Source organism: Xyrauchen texanus, chromosome 10 (genome assembly GCF_025860055.1).
Source record: "Xyrauchen texanus isolate HMW12.3.18 chromosome 10, RBS_HiC_50CHRs, whole genome shotgun sequence".
Lineage (NCBI taxonomy): Eukaryota > Metazoa > Chordata > Actinopteri > Cypriniformes > Catostomidae > Xyrauchen > Xyrauchen texanus.
This window is the reverse complement of record NC_068285.1, coordinates 25,878,917-25,899,030: the sequence shown is the minus strand read 5'-3', so window position 1 is coordinate 25,899,030 and position 20,114 is coordinate 25,878,917. Positions and strand designations below refer to the sequence as shown.

Sequence of the window (20,114 nt, the reverse complement as noted above, 5' to 3'; positions counted from 1 at the left end):
AATCTATGATGACTTGCATATAGTATGCCATCAGCATAGCAGTGTGATAAATGCTATTATGTGATGCTTTTTTTATCAAGTTACAATGTTTAGATCCAAAGACTGAACCTTGGGGAATGCCATATTCAGCCTCTGTAGGTACAAACACTTCATGTGAAACTTTACAGAGATCCAGTTTAATCGATAGCAGGGATCCCACACCATTTCACAAAGGCATTTCTGTAGTATATATATATATATATATATATATATATATATATATATATATATATATATATATATTATAGTAACTATAGAAATTTCTTTTAAGTTTTAAGATTTTATTGATTTTCATGACTGAAAATCACAATTTTAACATTTCCTGGCAGTTCCAAATTTTCCTTGGCAGTTGGAACCATGCCAAAGACAATTACAGCCATCATTTGAGATATTTAGTACTTTACTGACAGTATTTTGTCACTAAGTTATTGATAAAACAAATGTTGTGCAGTATTATTTTTCTTGTAAGACCCATTCTCCATCAGATAGTATTTAAGAGTAATGCTTATTATACAGTGTAATCTCCTTCATCCATAGATGTATGCCAAACATATGGATGTTTTATCAATAACCAACTACACAGACACAATTTTTTGGTGTGGTCGCACTTTGAAGGTTATTCTCTGCACAGTGGACAGTGAATTAACTAAGAGTAAGTAACATGAGGACTATCAAGATCACTTTCACAAATGCTGCCACCATGTGTGGGTGAATCTGATTTGAGAAAGCCGATCTGAAAGGCAACTGTCGAGTCGACTGGTGTCTGGTTAGAAGTGTAAGGGGTGGAAAGGTAATCTGGTAGAATGTCACCTGTTCTCCTCTGGCCCAACACTTGAGAGAGTCTCTCTTACATAGACAGACTGATCCCCATCTGCCACTCAAGCTTCTCAAATAACCATAGAGATTGTCATTTAAAATGCACTGATAGTGTATGATTGGACCCTTTCATCCAGACTGCGGCAAACCTTCTGGTCAACCTGCAATAATCTGCAAAGTATCTGCACTAAGACACATCCATCAATTCCATGCAATAAATGACTTATCCAACAAATAAATAGCCTACTGCAGTTTCAAAACTATCTCAAAATCAACAGCCAAAAGGTTTAAAAACAAAACAGTATCATAAGATTCAATATCAAGTAACCTTAAAAGGGTTATACAAAAAGGATGACTCAATTAAAAGGTTACATGGAACAAAGTAACAAAGACAAGGTAACTTCATGAAATTTACATATTTTGGTGCTTTTGCGAACTACATTTCCCTTTTTATTTTATTTAAAAGCATGTGTTTGTTTTCATAAACCATTAAAGCTTTTACTGGGAGACAATTAAAATGCCATGGTAAGGGATAATTATCTTAACCACAAAATTCCTTTTTCACAAAGAGACAAACATAGAAAGAGCACAACACCATGCTGTACTAAATCTATCTCTGAGCATGTCATTTACTCATTCCTCCACTAACTTGAAGACATTTATCTCTGGGTGTTTTTTTTCTATCATATTTGATACTGGGTTTTTTTTTCTTCTCATTTCTCGTTATACATATAAATTCACACTCATTTGTGTCTTGTTATTTCATGACATCTGTCTCGCACAAACTTGGACCAGAATATGTGTGACTGTTTTATCTTTCTCAAAATTACTATTTTGGCATGGCTCAAAGGTGAGTTAGCATACCACACACAAACCAATTTAATTGTTTTGTTCTTTCACTACCTAATAAGCATGTGTATGCATGATAATGTATTCAGTCTGGGAAATGGCTCTCAGAGCTCGTTTAAAATGAACAATCATGATGCATAAATGTACAGGGAAGCCTTTGCAGTTATTGGTTTAGACCCCATTGTGTGTAATGTGTGCTTTGTGATGCAAAAAAGTTGAATTTTAAGTTGACAAGGGTGGGCACACATGGGAAAACTGTATTTGGCAGAAGAACCTACTTCAAACTCATCATCTGCCCCCATACCGAATGGCTCTCACTCAAATAAACGAGTGTTCAGTTTCTATGAATACTCAAGACAAGCAGATTCATTCACCTCCCCAAACTTCAAATCCCCCCGACTATACAATTCATTTTGGAAGATTCTTTGGCTGATTGTCAACACTACATTTACTTTCAGAATGTACAGTATCTTCTATAAAATGCAACACTGGGGTGAATCAAGCTTTCATAAGGCTTTTACTCTTAATAAAATTTAAAATGAAGAACAGATGAAAATGTTTTATTGGATAAAATTGAAATACTTCAATAAATCAAACACTACGAAAACATGTATGATTAAAAATGACGAATTATAGTATAAGCAAAATTGTAGCGAAATAATAATCTATTGGCAATATTTTACACATTGGAGGATCATTGGCAAACATGGTTGTCCAAGGTGATAAAAATGAGAAAAAAATCATGTTTAAAACACGTGTGCCAAGTTGGTAGAAATTTAATCTTTGTGTCCATGCTGGTTTAACAATTTTTTAAAAACAATTTATAGCATTTCCTTAAAATATATATAATAATAATAATAATAATAATAATAAATATATATATATATAATAATAATATATATAATAATAATAAATATATATATATATATATATACACAAATCATTAAAGTACTTTTCTTGCACCTTGAATACATGAGACTGTACACACCTTAATCATTAATTTCACAAAAGTTTTCAAATAGTTTTTGTATAATACAATTTTTTTTTTTTTTAAAGTAAAACAAAATCAAGGTTTCACTGGGTTATGCCATATGACCTAAACAAAATGTGTGTTTAATGTCAAAATATTGATATTAAAAAACAAGGCAAATACATATATAATTCAAACAATCTTAAGAGACTAAAGGGGTCCTCTCTGTTTTGTTTTGTCACATGACAACATAATGGCTATACATGTTGGTTACACCCCATGACTTCGATTTAATAGTCTTTTTAAAACAAATATGTCTAACTGCTATTATTTTTGCACTACTTTTCTGTTCTACTCATGCAAGACTTCAGCTTTTAATTATATTTGAGTTTTTTTTATACTCAAGACCCAGAAAAACCTAACGAAATTACTAGATACATGAAATGTTTAGTATAAATTGCATTTTTTTTTTTCTCTCTCTCAAAGAAATCGAATAGATCTGGACAAAGAAATGAGCATCATGTCACTGACCCGCAAAACAAGAAATCCTATCTATAATCTATGTTTTTCAAGTTCACAAATGCATTATTTTCCACTAGTGAGTCACATTTATTACTAAGGTCTAATTTAGCTGCAGCCTGACAATACCATGCTGCAAGACATTCATGAATGCATGAAATATCCTTTGACACTAAACCACAGAGTAAGGACCTTGAACGTGAGCTTTATTATGATACATGAGTGAAAGCTTATCGCCCCACATTCCAAAATTATCAGTTTTCAAATGTTAAAAACAATATTAATGCAACAAGATGATTATGGTTCTGGATATGCAAGTATTATACAGTTGCCCATTTAATTTTTATTTTTTTAAGTTTTCAATGGATGGACTGATGCATCCAATAACCTCTCTGCTTCCCAGTTCTTTTCCCCTGCGGTGATCCCGTTTTGACGCCGAGACTAAAACAAAAAGCAGTGTGAATGGTAAAGGAGCGAGCAGGAAGGGAGAAAGCAAGAGGAGGCGGCGAGTCTTTGTAGTCTACGAGGAATGCGGAAACGCTCCTGCTCTGTGTCAAACTGCTCTGAAGGGGGTCAAGGCACATTCAGCCAGCGTGGGAAAGCGAGGAGGAGACCGAGCACTCACAAGCACTGCATATTCTTGCATAGATGGGAAAAACATAAAAAGGGGAAGGACGGTTGGAGCGGATCGATGAAAATCCACCACATTTGATCAACTCGGCTTTCTCGAGAGAGTGATCAGGCCACCCCTTTCACTTGTTTTGCCTGTTGAGTTGCCGTTGAAGTGGTGTGGTACCGCTGGAAGATGGGGGTTAACGCGTGCACCATCCGACTACCTGTGTGGCCCATTGCTAGGACACCGCAAAGGCTGTGATGTCTGTGGAGACGCTGGGAAAGTGAGCTCCGCTTTCTGCAACTTTATGAATGACGCGACTCTCCAGGTGGAATATACGAAACTAGGTAACTATACTGACGAAACGTGTCTACTTTGACCATTTTTATGTGCAATGCAACTTGTTGTAAATCAGCGTATCTGCATGCTCATTGGATAGATGGTTATTGTAGTAATATAAATGAGTCTTGTTTAGATAAAGCCGCATAGGCGAATCAATTTGATTAAAGTGTGCGAGCAAATGCAGGCGGCGAAAGTAATTGAGTCACAACGTTTATTGATACGCCGAGTTCAACAATGAAATCAGTAGACAGCCACGTGCTCATGGCTATGTGGCACAAAGAAGAGAACGGACAATCTTGTCATGAAAACCCTAATAACAAACACATTTAGCGTTTTCATGTGTGTTTTTATGAACCGCTTGCGCATTTTAGGTTCAAATCGTCAGCCCAACGCAACGTTTGCTGCAAGGAAACGAGCTACGCTAGGCGTACCTGCATGTGTTGACTCAAAGGTTAACAAGTAATTGTGCTTCATTGCACAAGGATTCCAGATGTTGATATGTTAACTTTAGTTTACTTGATATTTGTCTATAAAAGCGGAAACGTTAGCTTTCGAATACACTTGGTATTGTGTATGTTGTATTTAGGGTTTAAAGCTCGTATCTATTATCTTTATATTTGTAAATAAGTTGTTATTGAACTCTGATCACATTTGTGTTTACCTCTGCCTCCTTTTGTGCTCGCGCTCTACAGGCAGTGCACGTGCCAGCGCCGCTCTCCCAATAATGCCTTTGTGAAATATCCGCGCGATCATCACGTTTCGGGATTCCCCTCTGTACTTCGCCGTAAGAGAAAAAAAAAACATGGACAAAGAGACCCAACAATATGAGCCGGTGGCGGAGATTGGCGAAGGTGCGTACGGGAAGGTGTACAAAGCACGGGATTTGAAGAACGGGGGCCGATTCGTGGCCCTGAAAAGAGTTCGCGTGCAGACCGAAGAAGAGGGAATGCCCTTGTCTACCATCCGCGAGGTGGCTGTGCTGAGGCAGCTGGAGTCCTTTGAGCATCCCAATGTGGTCAGGTAATGAAATGGGCATTTTTGTGGTCTTGTTGATAAGGGATCATACATGCTCTTAAAGTGTGGGTTGGTTAGTTTCTGGTTGAAAACTTAACAAGTTTCCTCATGTTGTATCAATTTCCTGTCACGTCATTTTGCACTCCTTGAACCTTGTTAAAGGGAGATCCCCTAATAACTTTAGAGGCACATATTCTAATTTCAGATAACTGTAGTAGGCATACATTAGGTGGATTTGCATACATTATGTTGCATTACTCCCACTCAGTTCTGGGATATTGAAATGGCTCAAGTGTGGGGTTATACGTTATAAAACATATTTAAGACCTTGCTTAGAAAATGTTTATTTAATCAATGAGTGAAAGTGTCTAGTAACAGGGTGGTTTCTGAGATTAAGTGACTAGAATTCGGCTGGTCATGTGATCTCAGCATGGCAGCCCACATGAGGGGACCCTTTCATTGTGGAATAAAACAGCTTTTATAAGGTTAGTGCTGTGATTGGAGTCTTCATTTCATATGAGCGTTGATGATTTTATACAAATGTTTCAGAATTACTATTTATGTCTTTAGGGGTAAAACTTTTGATTGAGTGCACTTTTAGGAGTAGTGGGGAGAACCCCTTTTGTCATTTCCAGAATCTACCAACTGCTTAATCTTCTTTTATTTGCCAAGTATAGATATGCATGGAAAACATAATATAGACAGTGATAAAAATAAAATTTACAGTATGACACAAACACAATTTATTAGCAAAACAAATTACATTTAAAATGCACAGTCAGGTAATGAGGAGTGCACGAAAGTAACAATATGCAAGTGAAAATATGTGGAATTATAAATAATAGGATAAATACATTTGCTATACGTTTTGAGTACTTCTACCATATGTTACAGTTTGGCAGGTATAAGGAATAATGTTCAGAACAAGTGAGGATATGAGGTCACAGAGGTGAATAATAATAAAATCTGTTTGAATAATAATAAAAAAAAGTTAAACTGTTAATTTCAGCTATTTTGTGCATCTTATTTGATATTTTTAAAATGTATTTGTAGATATCTGCATTATATCGGTAAGCCTGCTGTCTAGATCAGTGTTTCCCAACCACTGGGAAAGATTGTCAGGTGTGCCGTGGAAAATTATCAAATTCCACAAAATAAATAAATGCATGAAAAAAATAAATCCAGGGATCCAAACTCCTCAACTTTCTGAGAAATTCGCCGTTTCTAAACCATAATCGTTCACTTGAAGAGCAATTATTAATGTGCAAAAGTGAGTGATATTTATACACGTTAAGTATCTTTCACATGACTCGTGTCAGCGCTGCAGAATACATTGAAGTCTGTGAAGTGACACCACTTTACACCAAAGTGTTTTTCACGCAGATGTTTTTGCTTCACCAATAATGTCTCTGAGAGTAATAAGCAACAAGAAATATTTAAAAACTGTCCAAATTTATGAAGAGACATTGAATGTCTCATAATTTCTTTTAATTTAATATTACCTTATCGTTTAGGAATATCAGTGACCCCAGTTATTGAACTAATATAAAATCGCCAAGAAAACGCTAAACATAAATGAGTCCTTTTATTACTTCTATCAAAGCAAATGTTTTTTTTTTTTCTCCTTCTCTTCAAAATAAATGTTTTCAATGTTTGTTTTGTGCACACCTCCCGCTTTTTACGTGGCAAACTTGTAAATTTGCCCCTCTGTGAAACTTTCTGCAACTCTGGGCACTGCGGCGCTTGACGCTGAATGAAGCGTTGATGCCTCGACTCAACTTGTGAAATGCGATTTACAATAACTAAAGGACATGATTGAAACAAAAAAAAATTATATTATTATTTGTCTATTATTGTGGTCTTTTATGATAAAAGCCATGCTCAGCAGTTTAAACAGGCTACTGTTGGAAAATGATACCGTAGATCTGCTTTGTGTTTATAATTCTTCTACTGAAGTCAGTAGATTTGTAGCCATGCAAGTTTTAATAAAGGAGAAATTAAGGATGTTATTGAAACGCACTATTATTAGACTATTATTGTTGTCTTTTGGATGAAAAATAATGCTCAGACTGAAGGAAAACTATAAATCTGCTTTGTTCTTTTAATGTTTAGACACTATAAATTCTCTTGGTAGATTTCGGTCATGAACAATTCAAAATGATTCAATGACTCTCTTATAGCACATAAGATGCTCATTTGTTGCCACCTAGTGGTGACATTTCCAGAAGGGGTCAATTAATTAATCGGTTAATAAAATTTAACAAATTTGTGAAACAGAAGCAAGCCTCAACAAAATACTCTTTATTTTGTGGCTAATTCTGCACAATTGTAAACTTGAATCACTAAAATATCTGGGATTGTTGCTTTTAGCTTATTCTTTAAAACAAATGTCCCCAGAATAAATGTTCGTGGACCAGTGATTTTCTTACCTTTTTCACCCCTCAGGAGTTTGCATCCCTGTAATTTGTTGTGGTATTGCAAGAACATATGTGACTTTTTTTATATAAAAGTTTTACAAACTTTACATGTTAACACTACTAAGAGGAAAAATATTGACGATGGTTAGCCTAAGTGGGATAGTGGTGTGCCTTATAATTTTGTAGTCATAAAAAGTGTGCCGTGGCAGAAAAAAGGTTGGGAAACACTGGTCTAAATATCAAAATCCAACTTGCCCAGTCAAAAACTATATCTGTTGACCACTAGCCCAGATTTTTTCCCAGTACCGGTATAAACATAAGAACTAAGCATCTGTTCAATAAGAGTATCTAGTCAACCAATTTAGTGTTTTTTGCATTGAAGATGAGTATGTCTCCAGGGAACAGCCATGCAGGTCTCATTGTGTTGATAATTAGATTGTCAAATGCAAATGGTGCCATTGACGCATACATCTCTCTGACGATTCACCTTCTCGGGTCAACTGAAACGATATTCCTTGTTGACCTTTATGTGCAGATGTGAAACCATTGATTTGCAAATATCAGTAGTCAGTCGTATTTCTCAGCTGAATAGATGCATTTAAATTCCTCATTGTCTGTGGCTACCATCAAGGTCATCTTGTATTGTTTGGGTAATGTCAGGTGATATATTTTGCTTGTCAAAATGACTCCCCTGGCTAGGTGGAAAATCTTGTTGTTCGATCATTTTTTTTTTTGTTTCTGCAGCTAATTGATTGATGGCTCCATTTTAAGAGCTTATCTAGTTCATTCAATTGATGGCAGGACTCACGTCAATGGCTGGCCTTGCTCAAGGCCTAACCTTGCCATTTGCTCTGTGGGAAATGGAGCACTGTGCACTGAAAAGCTGTAGAATATGTACACTTCATTTTTTTATGACTAGTCCTAACAAGTTCTGGATTGCAAATGCAAATTTGTTTAGTTCGTAAAATTGCTCATGAATGCAAATGGATGTTTTTACTTTTGTTTGACCATATAATTTGGAGTGCATGCACAATATTTTTATTTGTTTATTTTTTTTAAAGATTTACACATTTCAATTTCATAACAAAAATTCCATCAAATCTAATTGAGTACTCTAATAAAATATTTTTTATTTTTTTTGTTTAAGTTGTATTCATTTTATTTGTTTAACAATTTAGTTAAACATTACACAATACAATTTGATGGAATTTTGTTATGTGTAAATCTTAAAAATAGGCTTAAAATATTTTTTGTGAGGGTATATATCTGGGATTTTTATCCACAGAAGCGAGATTTTCATAGCAAAAAAGGCTGAAAAGAAAATGGCTCTGAATGAAACACTAAATGGAGTCTCAGTTCTGTGTTGTTAAGGGATGTGTGGCCTGAGAATCCTATAGGGCCATATGTTTGGAACATTGAAAGTACAGGCAACTTCTCAATGCTTATAATGAGAATATTATTCATGCCATATGTTTTGTTGGTTAAGAGGCTTCATCGTGTAAGCACAATCTGGATTCCAAGGGAAGCATTTCCTGGAGAAATGCAGTTATGATGTCATGGGATCAGATAATATTACCATGAAAGATTCTCATCGTAGATTAGGGATACTTGTGTCTGACTTAAACTAAAAGTCAAGGATAATTCATTATCTTTGCAGGAGACTTCAAACAAGTAGAGAACGCCTCCCCTTCTATCTTATCTTGTGATAGAATAAAAGGCTCAAATTATGTGCTTATTCTTTATGCATCTATTTCCTTGCAGAATGGTTATTAAACAGTGGGATTTGGCCCTCGTACATTCAGTTGTTGCTATGATGAGAGATCTTCATTTAACACGGAACATCTTGCCAGTGTCTCATTGGTGCTGGGGCAGTATTGTTGTATCTGTGGCTCTTAAATCTCGACTTTGTTCAAAAGGTAGGCTTTGTTAAACTCTTCCGTACAGGTGTATCATAGCAGTTGCTTGCTGGTTTAACACATAGTTACTTGGATACAGATGAGAGAAAAGGTGAAGTATGGCCTAGCAGGTTAACTAAAATTAAATTGATTCTTTTTGTTGTTCCCAGGGGTCAATGAGGATGGTCTACCTTAGTGTCTAACATTTATATAGTCACCTAGAAATATTTGGTACAACAGTGTTACAGGATCAGAACAGTAAAATATGTTTTGAGTGAAACCAGGAAAGATCATTAAAAGAAGCATTCTGCTCATAGAACTAAACTAGAGTATATAGAGGCTGTCTTGAAGTTAAGAAGTTGATTTAGTTTAGGGGTTCAAGCTGAAATTACTAGCAAACATGTTATATTGTTTTTCGCAACATTAGTATTTCATTAGTTTTCATGATGCCTTCAGAAAAGAAAATGAGGAACAATGTTACCTGTTAGTACTAGTAAATTAATACAGATCATACAAACAACTTCTAATGAAAATGTGCTTGATTCTTCATTCAGGTTGTTTGACGTATGCACAGTTTCCAGGACTGACCGGGAAACCAAACTAACTTTGGTCTTTGAACATGTGGACCAAGATTTAACCACATACTTGGAGAAAGCACCTGATCCAGGAGTACCCCCTGAAACCATAAAGGTATCATCATCATACCATCGCATTCATCTCCGTACTTTCCTTCCGTTATGATCATTTCAAGAAACCGTGGCCTTGTGCATTTAAAGTCAACATGAAACCAAAATTGATCCCATTTAATTTATTTATTTATAAAGCTCCGCAGCTGAAACAACTTTGGTTTTCACATTACGATTCCCTTTTACTTTTTAAACCCCCCAACCACCTGACTCCATTCTGGTAATGCCAACTTTTCAATATCCAATCAATTACTGATGGATAAAACCAAGTTCTGCCCTACATTTACCTCATTAAATACGTTTTTTCACTTGAATAAATATGTCAGATTATGGAAATAAAATGGGTTTAAAATGTAATTAAATATTAGAACACCCATTAGTGCAACATTTAAAAATGAAAACTTGTATTAATTAACGTTTGGAAGAGGTAAACTTGTTATATTTTGTGCTATAAATGAGCATCTAAGATTTACATTTTATGCTCCATTTTCTATTCAAATGGCTGTTTTATAAATCTTTTTAAAAAAGTACTTTGAGGCCCATGATCAAAAAATGTGTGTTTTTGCCTTCTAAGCAGGCAGATGAAGGATAGAACTCCCTCAAATCACAGAGGCTTGTCCTTTTGATGGGCAGTGCCTGTAGTGGATGGGCTTCTAATTAAAGGGCTTGGTGCATGTGTGCCTCTATTTTCATTCAGCTCTGGCTTTCACCAAAGTTTGGCCAAAATAATTTTATTTCAGCTGTGTGTGTGTGTGTGTGTGTGTGTGTGTGTGTGTGTCCACAGGCAAAGGGTTTGTGTAAGTGTGTACTGTATGTCTGTGTTGTGGCTTCCCTCTCAATGGCTTTCATTTCATTGAGGATGAACCTGTGGACTGCAAGGGGCTTCCTTAAAGGTTAAGAAGTCATTCAGTCCAGATATAAAATGCATTAGTCTAGAAATAATCCTGCAGGGTGACCTGTGTCCTTTTAAGTCTATCTGAAAAGATTTATGGATTTTTTTTTGTCCTGATCATCTACTCTCCCGTAATCTATATTGACTCTTTCCCACTGCTAGTTTTACAAACCCATTCATCGTATTTCGCTACCTCTCCCCCTAGGAAATTTACATTGAGTGTTGGAAAGAACAATATCTCTCTCTGTCAGTTTTGCAAAATTGAAATGGAATCAGAAGCTAAGAAAAGTTTTCAAAAGTTAAAAAATGGACACCTAGGGGATTCATTTGCAAGTTTTGAGTATCAATAAGGATTGTGTATCGAGAGGGACTTTTGAACATAGCACAGTCCTAGTTAGTCTTTGGTTTGCATGTTCGAGATAAATATGTATTCTTATAAATTAATACTGAAGAAACATCACCTGACATTTGAAAAGAAGCTGTAGAAAAAGAGCGAAAAGCACTTTGTAAATATTTTGGATTCATTGCATATTGCACCACTCGCTTTGAACGTAGATGTTAATTACACTGCAAATGAGCAACACAATAAAACTAAAACAATCCTGTTCTAATCAAGGCATAGGCGCAGTGTAAATAATTGAGTTATGCTGATTTGACAGCTTTTTTTTTAATGAGAGCATTCGCGAGATTGCAGAACATTGTGCGGAGCGTCACTGAGCTCCTAAATGCAGATCTCAAACAGTGTAAACCAGCAGTGAGTGACAGCAGTCATTGTAATGGGAGAGTTTGTTGTGTTGCTCGATTTCTGTGTACAATTTATAAAAAATTTAATAGTTTTGTTTTGTCATGTTAATAATTTGGCCAATGTGAATTTGATTTGTACAAAATAGCAATAAAGTAATTCATCTGAACTGTTCTAAGTGTGTTTTGGAGGTGTAGCCAACATGAAGAATATGGCATGAATAGCATATTTCAGAAATCACCATCATTGTTATCGCGCCTGCTCTAAAAAGACCCATTTGCCACACAGCTGGTAGACTTAACATTTTCACGAATCAACAAACTCTGATCACAAATGACTGTTTTTAACTTCCAAAGTGCAACCGCTGAGGCCAAACAACTTTTGGTTGGATTTTTGGAGTGGTTGCATTTGGCTGCATGGAAAGCTATAAGATGCACCCTTGCTCTCTATTTAGTGAATTTAGTGAATAACCTCCAGTGTGCTGTCTGTCTGCACTGGTCTCAGAACAGTTTGAAATGCACCTTATTTTCATCCTAACTCCATATAAATCCACTGAAAGCTAAATTATTCAAATTTAGCATGAATACATTTATTCCCATTGTGAAAATGCATATTAAATATATAGAAATGCATTTACTAATGCTTATGAATTGAACCATATTGTACAGTAATAAAAACATTTATATTAAAATTAAGTGAAATGACCCACAGATTATGTACTGTACAGTGAAAATTTAAAATAATTTGATTTTGATCATCTGTCTGAAAATCGCTCCACAGCACTGATCAGCATTCCAAAGCATGAAAAATGAAAAAAATATTTAAAGCAGCGTATCAAACGAAACTAGAAATGCTACTCCTTTACAACCAAATAGGTTTCAGTGAAGAAATTTGAAAAGGTATCTTACCAGAGGCGTTTTTGTTGGCACTGCACCCAGAGGTGCAGTTCATTGAAGTCAGCGCCATGGTGTTTGGTCACGTGACTCCTTGCTTAAGAAATTTAACCCTTCAATTCTTAGTGTGTCCTGATTAGTATGCAATGGGTTTAAATAAATGTAAATTATGCATTGCATATAGAGAATCCAAAATAACATGTCCTTGCATGAGGCCGCAGGGTTGCGCAAGGATAAGTAAGCAATCTGTAGGTTGATTTTACCAAAAAGTTTAACACTGTGGTGCTGTTAAAACATAGCTCTGTTTGTTTAAACTGCTGGTTGAGCTTGATACAGCAAAAAAGCTCATAAATGGTAGGAGTTTGGGGCAGGACTGTTTGCAATTCCATTTGGAAACCAGATAACAGATATCAGATGTGGACAGTGAAATTGGTGCGGTCCTCCCCAAGATGCCAACAAGCTCATTCACCACCGTCCTAAGGACACCAGATTGCAGAGGTCCCAGCCTCCAGCCCGTTCCAGCCCCCAAACTGCCCACTCCTGCCCCTATTTCAGACCCACCACATGCTAATTGATGAGAGAGGCCCCGGGAATCAAATGAGCTGGAAGGAGATCAAGCGGCTGGCCCTGCGTTGAGGAGTGCGGCTAGGCTCTCCGGCCCCGCGCCTTCCTAAGTCCTGTCTCCGCTCCATAAAGGAGAGCCTAATGAAGCATGGGGAAGGAATTACACTAACGCTAACTGGCAGATGTCCTGCATTGTGCATGGATACAATAAACAATATGGCTGCCTCTCATAAATTAGCATGAGAAAGGGGGGTGCCTTCTGGAAGCTCGGTTTTGACTGCTGTTTTTGGTAGCTTTTTTCTTCCACACTTTCCTCCGGCTTTATTTCCACCCTTTTCAGAGAAGAGGTACTGAGGACAGGTGCTATCAAATCTTTCCTTTGTTTAGAGCCTGAATGCCTCTCAGCGAATCCTGGTAATTTCTGGTTTGTATTGTTAGTTTAATTTGAAGCGTTAATGTTTTGATTGTAAATTTTTGTTGACCCTGTTGTACGAATAGCCTGTTACAACAAATTAACGTCTCTTAAAATCATTTGTATTCCACCTGACCGGATTCTTTTTGAGATTTTAATGAGCGATTGTGTGACTGGTATATCCAGGTTGATTTCCACAGAACTGATATTCTTTCCAGAGTACTTCTAAAGCAGTTGGTCTGTATGGAATCTGCACCCTCAGAATTGAGCAGAATTCTAATGTTCTTCATTCACAAAGTACATGAACCTTGATCCTTGCACATTTGTTTATTTTGGATAATTTTATGCTTCTTTTAGATATCATTAAGAGCATAGTTCTCTCATCTCCGTTTAACACATTTTGCTATACTTTAGTCCACTTCACAGACCCCCCTCAGTGCAGAAGTCTATACAGATTCTGTTTGGCCCTGATAGTTAGATACATAACACATTCTTAAAAGGTACACAAGCTACCTAATGTGTTTGGAGGAAGGGAAGAGGGGTTGATTTATGTGTGTTTATCCTTGGGTCACGCTTGAGGCTATTTTGTTCCTTTTTTCTTTTCACTTGAGAAAAAGTGGGGCAACAGTGGGCCACTTTAGGCCAAGACAGAAGAACTGGTAGGGGGCGTTGCCATTTTAGAAGGTCCTAGAATAACTGCCTGTGCCACACCGAGCCTGAAGGTCTGGACGGTCATGGCTGGATGGGCATTCAGAAAGAGTCCTTGTTTATGCTGGCTGCCAGGCACACTGACCTAATCTAACACAAACGTGTTACCTAGTGTGGGCCCCTAGCGTGCACATTGTGAGGACGTCCATCCCCTTCACCTCGCCTAGTTTGATTCGCGCCGTTTGCGGTTTTCTGCTTGAGTGTGCGCCCCATTGTTTCAGTGGTTTAATCACTCACCAGCTGGTTGGGGAATGAACAGTGCTGCAGGCTCAGATCCATGTCACTTGTGAGGTCTTGGCAGCAGGTTTCTCAAGAGTAGGCTGCCACCGCTTGATACCTCTGCTTTGGAACGAATAAAGCAGCAACTGGGAGCAAATGCTTCTTGTGCTTCCTGCACCCACTCTTGACTTCATTTTGTCACCCCATGTTTGTCTGGCTCTTTTTTTTATTTTTATCAATTAGATTGGGGGGTGGTTCAATACTTCAAAGAATTGCAATATTTCACCTCCCGATACTAGAACGATATTAGAATCAATATTTTTAGTTACATTTATTCTCTGTCATATTTTGGGGAATAAAAGAGATTGACCAATAAAGAGCAAGTGTGTGTGTGAGCAGATGAAACATACTGCAGCTTTAAATCAACAAATACTCAATTAATTATATTTATCCAGAATCCTTACTCTGAACAAGCAATGAATATATAGCTTGCTAGGAGTTAGCATTTGGGAGGAATAGCCAAATTTCATTTGTAAGGATGTCTGTACAGCTCGCCGGCAAGAGTTTTTGAGTTATGATAAACACGCTGTAACTTTTATGGCTCTACGAAGACATTAAGCAAGATGTTCAGTGCTTGTTGCCCAAAGTTCAATGCAGTTAAATGAGAAAGAAGTAAAAGGTCACAATATATCACAATTTCTAATCAAAATACTCTAAACATAAAGATTCACAATCTAATCCTATTGTGACCCATGTATCTATATAATATATTTGTTTGCAGATTCTTACTGATTCCTACCCCTAGCACTGCCATGGTCATGTCTGTATAGTTTCTACCAAAGGAAATGGCAGTTAGGCCATTCTCTGCCTTTCTGTTTTTTTGTTTTTTTTTTCATCATAGGCTGATTTCATCTTGGCCTGTACACTGAACAAGTCGATTCACAATTAGCTATGATCCTGGGACAGCTGCAGGGAAGTGGAAGTCTGCCGGAATGGAGCCTTACAGCAACATGTCTTTCCTGTTCTGCCGTCATGTTGGTTATCAACATCTGTCCCACTTCAGTTTTAAAGGGACAGGCTCACTTTTTTTTTTCCCCTGACCAAGCAACTAAATCTCTAATAACTGGTCAACCATGTAAATATACTGTATATTAGCTGTTCTCCTTGGTCCGTCTGTTTTGTTCACTTTAGGTTATTAAAAGTATTTTGGGCTTATGCATTTGGAATTGCTAAGGTCTTCTAATCATGTCTTGGTAGGATATGATGTACCAGCTGCTGCAGGGTCTGGATTTCCTCCACTCTCACCGTGTGGTTCATCGAGATCTTAAGCCTCAAAACATTCTAGTCACCAGTGGTGGACAAATCAAACTTGCTGATTTTGGTCTGGCGCGGATCTACAGCTTTCAGATGGTTCTTACTTCAGTGGTGAGTAACTGGGTTGCACACGTTTGTGCCATAGCTTCTAGAGGATCACAAGTTATTTTCTAGAGGCCACACACACACTGCAGCTAAATCCAATAGTAACTCTCGACATCCCCACATCCAATCCTATTACACTACATCTAGCTTCCTGTTTGAACAGCCCCTATTGCAGCACTGAGCACAGATACATACCGTTACAGCAGTGTGGCAAAGTCAGAGCCACCATTGTTGCTCTAGAGTTAGTGAATACCACTACTTTCTGGGAGTATTATTACTAGCGTACATATAATGGTAATTGCGGTACTTCTATTTGAAGAACACTGTGGTACTGCTGGTATTTTGGGAATTGAGTACCTGTGGTAGTACTGTGGCACCGTGTATATCATGAAACACTACTCCCATACTGTGTGCTTAATCTCGTTTTTGGTATTTCCAGGAGATACAACTGCATTCTGAATTTATTCTCTTTTCTAATTGTTCCTTTAATCCTTTAATCCTGGTGGTCCTGGGGTAACACATACATTACATTCCAGAATGAGCATGCTTCTTAAAAGTGGTTCCTTAATGCACATAAAAAAAAACATTGCACTTCTATTCGACGGCAGTTTATTTAATTTCCCAGACAATAATTACAGAAAGTCTTCGCTTGCTAGTGTTACTTTGGTCAAAAATAGCTGGCCTGGAATGGGTTGAACTGTTTGCATCAATGTTTCTCATTTACAACCACTAGTTGCAAAAACATTGCTTTGGTTATTTTTGTGCCAGTCATCCCAATTTCTGGAGTATCTTGCAAAAAAAAGAAGAAGAAGAAGAAGAAGAAAAAAAAAGATGCCACACATTTATGATATGATGCATTTTGGTTTTCAGGTTGTTTACTCTTTATCTTTCTGTTTATCCTTCATTGTTATCTTGCAGCATCCTTTCACAAATTCAAGGAACACATGCCAAGCATTTCTCAATGTATTTTGTAGCACAGTACAGTAATTTTTTATTAATTTTATGTCCCCTTAGTGGGTTTAGCAGCATGACATGCAATCATCCTGACAAAAAGATCCCTTGAGACTGATATGGGCGATGTCCAATCAGATGTGGTAGTGCTGAAAGGCCACCCATCTGACATGTGCCTGAAAGCAAGTGCATAATGTGTAAAGTGAAACCAGCAGAGGCTATTCCATGTCTTTGGTCTCACATAGTGGTCTAGGCTTAGATGAAATGGATGAACGATTGAGTCCATCAATTCCCTCCTGCCAACCTTTTGAAGTCACATTCTCTTGAGAAGGGCTCTGATGTCAAAAGATAGCATATAGCATTTCAATGGAGATTGTGTATGTAACACAGTTGAAGGATGGGCAAGGAGGAGGCGAGAACCGGCTTGTCAACATAAATTATATTTTAATGAGAAACTTAAACTCAAAAACACATAAACAAACACACATGACGGACATGTCCGTAATTCTCTCTCTCTCGAACAATCGTCACCGGCCGCCTTTATCCCTCGCGCGCCTCATCAGGCTGATTGGGGACCGGGCGCGCGATATTCCGACCGGCCCCGCCCCCCTCCGCTCCACAGTGTATTTTCTCTTCTTGGAGATCTTTTGGAAAGATGTACAAATTGTGCTTCCTGGCGCAACTATTTAGTAGTAAAATAGTTTTCTTGATCAGTATTTTTGTCTTGTTTTTCAGGAAAGTGTGTAAACATCCTTCAAAGAAGATACTTTTACATAGAAGCAATATTGCATTAGATATTAAGACTTGTTTTGAGATAATATTTTGTAAGTTTATTTTGCTTATCACATTGGCAAATAGTTTTTTCTTGTATATAGCATAAATCACTTATAATAAAAATTTAAGGAGGTGTATGAGTAAAATATTTGCCGGTGTATGCCCCCTAAATTCAAGATACATTCTTATTATTGTGCAAAAAAAAAATTCTTTAGTAAATGTATGTTAAGTTATGGATGTCTAGATATGTTTACAGGAAAACAAGACTAATTAAGACTATTACGTTTTGCAGTGAAGCTTTTTATCAATTTGCTATCAAAATGTTATTTATGATGAAATCGAATGTTAAAATTTGTGTCTAAGGTTGCAGCAAATATTGAATTACTAGTATCTAATTATAGTTTTTACCATAGCCCATATCACATATAGAATAGAGTGCAACAGTTCGCTACAATAACCCTCTTTTTTTCACAACTCATTCAGTTTGCAGATTCTGAATGACTGCCAGCACCTTCTGTCAGTTGTGTGGTTTCGGTGGTTTGGTTGCTGTGCAAAAAAAATAAAAATGTTTCAGTTGTTTAGTAAGAGGACTGCTGTCTGTTAAGTCATTAGGCAGTTGAGCCTCGAAGTTCACCTGGAATCCACCATCAGCAAATCTCCCCTCCTTTTCACCCCACCCCACATATACTCAGAAAAAAGAGTGATAGATAAGAAGGTATTGGGGGGTTGCTTACAGTGGGCATGGACACTGACTCTCCTGATTAATTTTCCTGTGCTTGTATGGAATCCCCCTATCACCTGCCCTTCAAGAAGCTAAACATTTTTATTTCCTCCCTCTTGGCAGTTAGAGGAACATCGTTATTGTTTATGCAAAAACAGTCACACATAGACATGCTGTTATAGCTTTTGGCTCCTTATTCTGTGACAGCACTTAATATTAGCCACAGGTTTGCCACGCTGACATGAACCTTACATTAGAAGACTTGCTTGCACATGGAGAAGTGCTGAATGGACCAAATGCGTCAGCTGAGTCATAACTGCCCACCAGAACACTTGCAGATTATGATGATTCAAAACAGACTACTGTTTTAGACACACAGAGGCTGAATCGGGTTCAATGTTTGTATAAAATATATGATATCCGTTTTGCATAAAGTGTAAAGGAATATCCCTTTTAGGGGTTTTCTGTGAAGTGCGGAATTTCTTCAGTCCTCACTTGATGCTATATATGTTTTCACCCCATTTACATGAATTGCTCTGCATTTTACTGTATATGGGTAGTTGACTTGAAATACTTTTGGAAAGTTAAGGTGCCTTGCAGTGTGACAGGCTATACTTCATTTAAAACTATACTTATATCTAAAATTATACTTCATTGTTTTAAAGAAAATGTTTCTAATTGTTTTACAATTATTACGAATGCAGCTTTTATGGACTAAATGTAATAATGTTATTAATTTGCCACACTGGAGGAATATTTAAAAAAACTAGTGAAGGCAAAAAATGTATTTTTAAAATTAAATAAAAATTTAAAATTGGTTATACAAATTTCACAAGCTCTCGATTCTGTTCGATTCCGCTTTTGGAATTATTTGATTCCGATTCATTTTGGGTGTATTTCAGTTATAATGTCAATTTTGCTTACATATGAAATCTCTCTCTGCTAATGCTGGATATTATTCAGAGAACCTTCTAACTTGGTCCTTTACAAAAAGATTACTTTTAAAAATTAACAACAGTGCCCAGACTATATAGTTTAATTGCTATTTATTTAAAAGATATAATAATTAACTCATCCGGTACCTTTTGTACTATAAATCTTGCCATCTGCAATCTTCTTGGCGCGATCATGATTTGAAGCTCTATGAAGCGTGAGGAAGAATGGATTACATTTATGCTGCCATTATGTGATTTTTGGAGCTTGGAAATTTTGGTCCCCATTGACTTGCATTGTATGGATATATTCACATCATATTGCCATTAAAATATCTTTGTTTGTGTTCTGCAGAAAAAAGAAAGTCATACAAGTTTGAGATGACACAAGTAAATGAGTACATTGATGATAGAATTATCATTTTTGACTGAACTATTCCTTGGTAGCATCTCAACACACAAAGCAAGGAGACTTTGTGTACACCAATACATTATACTGTCTGATTGTGTATTGTGGACTGAAGCTTTTATTTTTTTGTCGTCCCCCTCTGCGTTACCCCTCTTCTCCTACCCTGTACCACCCTGTAGAACGACAGCTGGATGGACCACCCATTGGGTGCTACAAGAGGTGGAGATTAGCTTGACCCTACAAATCTCATGGGTCCATAGCATTGTTAAACGTTCCAATGACTGTGGTCGCTGGGCTTTTGTCAACCTCTGATTGACA

At 37.0% G+C, this 20,114-nt stretch overlaps 1 protein-coding gene across 1 annotated transcript in view; it reads left to right on the top strand.

The window, feature by feature from the left end:
• Window positions 1–3,482: 3,482 nt before the first annotated feature.
• The window catches only part of LOC127650966 (cyclin-dependent kinase 6-like), a 51,505-nt gene continuing 34,873 nt past the window's right edge, over window positions 3,483–20,114 (top strand). Inside the window, exons 1-4 of the mRNA XM_052136648.1 lie at window positions 3,483–4,153; window positions 4,841–5,168; window positions 10,029–10,164; window positions 15,848–16,015. Of these exons, the coding sequence (XP_051992608.1) occupies window positions 4,951–5,168; window positions 10,029–10,164; window positions 15,848–16,015 (522 nt within the window). The 5' untranslated portion in view covers window positions 3,483–4,153; window positions 4,841–4,950. The remainder of the gene's footprint in view (window positions 4,154–4,840; window positions 5,169–10,028; window positions 10,165–15,847; window positions 16,016–20,114) is intronic.